This window comes from Cheilinus undulatus, linkage group 16 (genome assembly GCF_018320785.1).
Source record: "Cheilinus undulatus linkage group 16, ASM1832078v1, whole genome shotgun sequence".
In the NCBI taxonomy this organism is placed as follows: domain Eukaryota; kingdom Metazoa; phylum Chordata; class Actinopteri; order Labriformes; family Labridae; genus Cheilinus; species Cheilinus undulatus.
Genome location: NC_054880.1, coordinates 36244426 through 36251708, shown reverse-complemented (window position 1 = coordinate 36251708; position 7283 = coordinate 36244426). Strand labels below are relative to the sequence as shown.

Here is a 7283-nt window from a genome sequence, read left to right as displayed (position 1 = left end):
GTGGACCCCTAGCGTGTCTAGTCAGGATGATTGGAGGAGTGTGTTTTAAGTTGTTGTCCCAAGTGTTTACCATCTTGAGCTTGGCTCATGATCATTGCCTTGAAGGACATATGGGAATTAAAAAGACTTCTGATCACATTTTGGGGCATTTTTTTTTTTGGCCTGGGCTAAAATCAGATGTAACCAATACTGTAGAACTTGTCAAACCATCAGCCTCTTTTCCACAAGCAGGCTATTTAATTATGGGGGAAATTATGATGCATGCTTTTGAGATGTAAGAAGTCACAATAAATCATAAGGCTAAAGATCTGCAATAAAATGCAAATGTATTAGTTTGGATGGTCAAAACAAGAAATAACAAGCCAAAACAATGTTTTCTATGGGTCAAAGAAGTCTAAATAGGAGATAAAATTCAAAATACTGAGTTTATAAGGTCAAAATATGAGAATTAATTCAAATCATGAGTTCAAACTGTCAAAATGAGAAAGTCAAAATCTGAGAAAAATTCAAAATCATAAGATTTAAAGGTCAAAATATGAGAGAAACGGCCATATTGTAAGTCTAAAGGGTCAAAATATGAGATTAAAGTAAAAATAATGAGTTAAAAAGGTCAAGATATGAGATAAAATTCAAAATCATGAGTAGAAAAGGCCAAAATATGTAATCAAATTCAAAATCATAAGGTTCAAAGGTCAAAATATGAGATAAAATTCAAAGTCACGAGATGAAAAGCTCAACATATGAGATGAAAGTAAACTCATCAAACTCAAGTTAAAAAGGATAACATGTCTGAGTAAACAACTTCTCCAATCTATTACAGAAAAAAACGACTGATTATGTGAAGAGCGCAATATCTCTGCTTGCTTAAACTGGTGTTTTGACTAAGGCTGAATGGTTTGAAAAGATAATCTGCTTTTTTTTTTCCAATATTGTGATTTCAGTTTAATATGCAATTATGTTAACATTCCTCATCGCATTTATTATTCAACAAAACAACCAAAAAAAGTTATATTATTATTTACTATTTTGTCTGTAAAGTTTGTTCTGTCAATAAAGTTTATTGAAAGTGACGTGATCGTGTGGCCGGGAGGCATCGAGGGCCCAGAGAGACAAAATTGCAGGTCCAGCACAAGATCTTTATACTCCCACTGTCCGTTTATCATTCCCTTCTGTTGATCATCAGGCGAACACAGTGCAATTATACTGTTTATCCTTTCAAGAAGAAAATAAGAAAATATTGTGAGTTTTTTTTTTTTAAATATATATATAGAAATATCTATCCAACAAGATGAACTTGTCTGATCATGTCGGGTTCCTTCTAAAGACAATTTATAGATGGTTAGAGGGTTATGACTGAATTACTGTTAGATTTGGTAATAAGGAGACATAATGGAGCACAAATGTGAAATATAGAAACACTTTATTCCCAGAAGTTGTAGCAGTGAGTTATTCAGACATAGAAAGGCCAAAATAAACCGACTTCAGTACAACAGTATGATGTACAACAAGAGCTTTCACATTCTGTAAACCCACATACAGAAACACTTTGATTGTTACTGTCCCACCAAGCTACTGCATGTATGGACACTGGACAGGTCAGGTACACAGATGACAGAAAACACTTTGCTTTGAGGGCGGGGTAGCCTGGATGTTTGATTTAGGACATCGAATGTAGCAGGTGGGTTGGCGTTTAATTCAGTTTTTGGTACAAGAGCATATCACCCTGCTTTACGCTGTGATGTGAACGACAACGGACACGGGAAACACATCACCAGAGTACTACAAACAGCTGGAACAATGGGTGGATCAGAGGATGACCTTGTTGCCCCGTACACAGATAGACAAAAGTTCAATTACAGTTTAGTACGGAGCAACAAGGCGTTTACGTCGTCTCTCACAGGAAAAAAACCATAGCAGAGAGTCAAACACCTCTTGTTCATAATAAGAAAATACCAAAGTTGAAAACACAACTCATTTGATCTCTCAAGTGCAAAATTCAATACTTAAATCATCCACACCCTTCCTCCTTATAATCAAAAACCCTTTCTCGTTATCTTTAAAAAGTTGGATTTTTACTTGTGCCATCAAATACACAGCAATTCAGGAAAGTGCTAGAGGAGCAAGGGAAGAGAGGATAAATATTGCTATTATCGTCATTATGATGACAAAACTGTGCAGCTGTAAACAAAGAACTGATTCTTCTCATACTGGTTGATTCTTTAGTGGTTGTTTTCATGATTTTTAAGGGAAGAATGCAGAAGTTCTGCTGTAAAAGGAAAGTCTGGGTGATGCTCCCAAAGTAGGAAAACACAGAATAGGAGAGATTTGTATTGCTATGGGAAATGATCAATAATTGTTTAAAAAAGGAGTAGAAACGCTTGTTTCAATTTGTAGAATCATACCTTGTTCATTGTATCAATCAGCAGCCTTTAATCTAAAAAACAACCACACTCACACTCACACTCACACACACTCAAGCATTGCTCTCACACTCAACAACCGCCGTCTGACAAAGCCAGGGCGAGGTCAGGATGGATGTATGGAAAAGCCATGCAGGGCAGCAAATGCCAATTCAAATACTTTTCAGACACTTCTCCACACAGTCTTCTTAGTAAGGAGTTTTCAGTGCCTCAGTTTATGACAGGGAGTGCAGTTTTGTCCCGCTGCCACTTCACGGTGACAGTGCACTTTAAGCTTTGAGTGGTCTCACCCTGACATTCAACATCCATCAGGCTCAGAGGAGGCTCTGCTGGAGGAGAGGAGGAGCAGTGGGAGCTGATGGAGCTCAGGGTGAGTGAATAGAGCAGGACAGCAGCACAGACGATCAAAGACATTAAAACGGAGTGGCGAGGGAAACAACAGGAGTGTTTGTGGTCTGTTTTTGTTGGCATGGCTTGGAGTTCCAGGTCACAGGTTACAGGGTCGCAGAATTGAGGGTTCAGGGCGTTCAAAGATCAGAGCCAAGGTGCACGCTGATGCTGGGAGAGCGCTGCGTGTGGTTCGGCGCCGGACTCAGGTACCCCATCCCGTCCTCCTGCAAGCTGCACGAGTAGCGGCCAGCTTCAGAGGTGGTGTGGTTGTTGTTGGGAGGGGCGTTGCCGCTGGCCACCTGCTCAAAGGAGCGGGAGAAGACGGCGCTGGCAGTGCGCGTCAAGCTGGTGAGAGCTCCCGCCTTGGGCACCGACTGGCTGGAAGTGAGCGTCAGCCGCTTGACGGAGAGCTCTGCGCTCTCGCTGTTAGCCCGCCCGGTTGTTAGAGGGCCCGCTTCCTTGTCCTTGCTGGAGCGCACGCCGAGCCGACACTTCTTCATGGCCTTGGCCCCCAGGTTCAACGTGGTGACGCTGTTGCTGATAGTGATGGTGGGAGGGGTCATGTCAGGCCCCACTCCGCCTGGCCACACCCCTTCATCCACCTCTGAAATATCCATCAGCTCATCCGGGGAACCCAGATCCACTGCGTCTGTGAGACAGAGAGCGGGAGACAAAACAGGGAGGGAAATTAAAAACAGGAGTACAATGAGAAATAACTCATCTGTCATCCAGCCACTGTTGTCCAATCAAATTTAGGATTGATTAGATTTACAGCACAGAATGTAACAGTGAAATTTTTGAGTCAAATTCAGTGATTTAAGCTTAAGTTGGGCTGAATGATAGAGGAGTTCTGCCAGCAGGTGGCGCCTGCACACTGTAGCCTCAGCTAACAGAAGCACCTCAGCACAGTAACAGTAGAGATCTTCATTAAAGGGCAGCACACAAGTTAGATTAACCAGCAGTTTATGACAACAGTGAGTGGTTTATTGTCAGAGGAGTGCATGTTTGTCCCAAAGGCAGGAAAGGTCAAAAGCCTGGGAGAGACCACGGAGGAAAGGTAGAGGAAGAACAAAGGCAGAGAGAGTAGACTCACCTCTCTATCTCTACATACACACATCTAAGACATCTTTCCTGGGTTCTTTATGGCATGCATTCACCTGTGTGAGTCAGCCACCACCTACACATACACTTTTGATCTGACGCTACCATGGTAACAGAACACCTGTAAACTGCTGGAACACAGACAGATAGGCAGGTCCTGATAAGATCTATTACAGTGGATTCAAACAGGTCAAGACAAAATTTAAACAAATAATTCAAGACCTGCAGATCTGTCCCCAGCCTCTAGCTACAAGTCACAAGGAAGTAATCAGCTCAGAGGTGTAACCCAGAGGTAACATGTCGAGGCGTACTGAGGTGTGCTTTATCAGACCCCAAAACTTACCACAGGCTCAGTAAAAACCAAAGGAGTGAGGCCCCGAAACAGCCTCGTTGGAGAATATCTCCTAGTCATGTTAGAGCTCAGAAATAATATCTGAGGGGTTTATGATTGAACGTCAGCGCCTCTTAAAACTCTCAGACTTTAGACTAACATCTGCTAAACTAGACAGCTGTGAGCAATTTTAAATCCTGATTATTTAAAGTTTATGAAGCTTCTGATACACTGCTGAGCCACAAATCAAGACTGAATTGTTGACATGGTCAGAAAGGTGATCACTCTGATCTATATCTATTGTTTAAGTCATAATGCGGTGGTAAACTGGAGTCTTCCCATTCAACATATTGTAAAACTGAGAAAATTTTTCATGTTCAGAAAATCATATGCTCATTTTGGAAATGAATACCGGCAAAACGTTTAAAAAAGTTGAGAAAGGGTTTTGTTTAGAACTCTATCATCTCTGTTATAGTCAGGCAAATGACATAAGGCTTCCTTCACTGCAGTAGCACCACCTGACTTTTGCAACTACTTTCCAAATAAAAGGGTAACTCAGACACTTTTTATTTTTGTTACAAAGTTGATAAATCTATATTTTAAATCCAAATGAATAATCTTATTCTAAAATAAATTAAAGCTGTTGTACCTTGGCTATAAAACACTGTATTTAATATAAAAAAATATGTGATACCTCCTGAACCTTATTAGAAGTAAAGTGGATATTTTTAGAGCTTTATTTAACATAATTTATTTTATATATATTGACACTTTTTACTTTTATTTTAACGGTGTCAATAATCTGTTAATTTACTCAGACAGTCACGCCACCTGACATTTTTAGGGTTCATGATGCGAAAATATAAAATATATTATTGTGAGTAAGAAACAGAAAACTGTTTTTTTTCTATTGCAAGACGGACTGCTCAAGAGAGCTACCACTGTATAAATTACAATTTAATGTTGAACTGAGACTCAACAGATGACTGAGCACCCCTCTGGGATATTATTGATCAAGAAATGATGACATCTAAGAGTACTTCTTGTCTGGAAGTCATTTACCCTAATCTTTAGCTTCACTGCATTTACAGAGAAGTATCCATCTGTTCCAAGAAGCTTCAGACTGTGATAAATTAGATGACTGCAGATGGGCTCTTCTGAGACTGACCACTGTAGCACCACCTCTTCTATTTGATCACCACAGAACTAGAGCACATCACCACTCATTGTGACTTCAGTGATGAAAATAAAGTATAACTAACTATAGATATAACTGTCATCTTTCTGACCATGTCAATGTAAACTTAAAATGAAGAAGCTTTGTAACAGCTGAATTTATGGTAGAGCTGCTGCATTAGTTTGTAAACATGGTTGTAATACCTGTACTGTAACCAGTGTTAAACTGCACCGTGTGATTCAGCCAAGCACATGTCACTATTCTGCATGTTTTATCAGGTTATTGATCGGTTATTCAGTTAGATTTCATAATTAATTGGATTCAAGGACCATCAGCAGGAGATCTCAGTGAGGAAGCTTCAGCCACAAAGGAGAGCGTGAATGATTGAATGACTTTCAAAGACAGATGAGAGGAAAAGTGCGATTAGGCGAAGAGAGGTTGGTGGAGCCCAGCGCAAAAAAGGTAAAGAGGGAAGTCATCATGCAGCTTCTCAGACCACGCCCCTGCACACGGTTACCTAGGTTACCCCGGGAGCGGGGCGGGGGGGAAAGAGGGGGCCTTAGTACTGGCTCCTCCCTGTGGGGGCCGACCCAGAACCCTCGTTTTCCACCATCCGCCTCACAGACTTCTGCCTCCTGACCTCCTGACTCCTCGTGCTGGAGTCGTGGCCTCGGGGGTCCAGGCTGACTTCAGAGGTGGCGCCCGGCATGTCGCTCTCGGGGCGTGGCCGCAGGGAGTCTCCGTTGGCCATTCGTTCACCGCCCACACCTGTCACACTGATCTCGGGGATGGGCACGCCCCCCTGCGAGGCGTCAATTTCTACACTCACCTCCTGGGACTCTGGTGGGGGGGAGCATTGGGGGTAGGGGGCATGTGTATAGACACAAAGAGACAGATAGACAGACGAACATGTATCATGCACACACATGAAAAACAAAAGACGATCGTGTGCACAGGCACACACGACCACAGTGACACAAGAGGTTATCAATGTGATGGCAGAAAAATAAAAAGACAAAAATCATAGTTACACAGCCTAAAACATGGCCAAAAAACATGCTACATGGAGACAAATACACAACACCAGCAATCTCACCCCTACACATGTAGTAATATTCATGATAGTTTCCTCTGCTGTCTGCTCTCCACTAAAGCTTAAAGCAGCTCTGATTCTGGCAGAAATCAGCAGGATGCATGAGATGAAAAAGGGGCGTCTGGCTCAAGATGAAGCCTACTCATTAAACAAAGTGAAAGCTGTAATTTATCTTCCTGATCTGCACTCTACAATTAAGTAAGAGCTGCTTTTTCTCCTTAACTACAAACCGTCTGGTACCATTGACTCTGATTAAAGAAAGTCTGTCCTAATTTCAGAGTTTCTTCTGCATAGTTTAAGTAGTTTTCAAAGTGTGAGGAAGGCACCACAGGATCTCAGGGGAAGCAGAAACAAAAAACAGACAAAAAGGTGATTTGCTTTGCCAATTTCTGCTGTGCATGGACACAATTTATATTTACTAGGGAGACTAGGTTATAGAGTTGACTATTGAAGTCAGGATTTCATGCATAGGCCCTGATGATTCTCTACAGTAGCAGTGTTTCTATGCAAAGATGTTCAAGCTGATGACAGCATAAGGCTGTGTAAACCCTGGGGTTTTACTGAGACAAAGCACTCATCTAGTGAGCAAACTGGGGAATTTTTTGACAGGAAGAAAAAGTAATTTCGGTCACTGAAATTACCTGAGACATTTAGCACTGCAAACAGTAATGGACCCCTGGTAATTTGTAAAAATCACAAAGGACGTCTGTATTTTTGATCATGTACAAACAGACCATGTCTGTTATTTGTGGAAGTAAAAGTTCCAGAGCA

At 41.6% G+C, this 7283-nt stretch overlaps 1 protein-coding gene across 3 annotated transcripts in view; it reads right to left on the bottom strand.

The window, feature by feature from the left end:
* Nucleotides 1-1403: 1403 nt before the first annotated feature.
* Nucleotides 1404-7283, bottom strand: part of fam126a (family with sequence similarity 126 member A) — a 36486-nt gene continuing 30606 nt past the window's right edge. For 2 of the 3 annotated variants that reach the window (XM_041808343.1, XM_041808344.1), the window contains exon 11: nucleotides 1404-3459. In XM_041808343.1, coding sequence (XP_041664277.1) covers nucleotides 2948-3459 — 512 coding nt within the window. In that variant the 3' untranslated portion in view covers nucleotides 1404-2947. Of the gene's footprint in view, nucleotides 3460-5936; nucleotides 6260-7283 lie in introns of all 3 variants that reach the window. The other variant, XM_041808346.1, reaches the window with a different exon arrangement.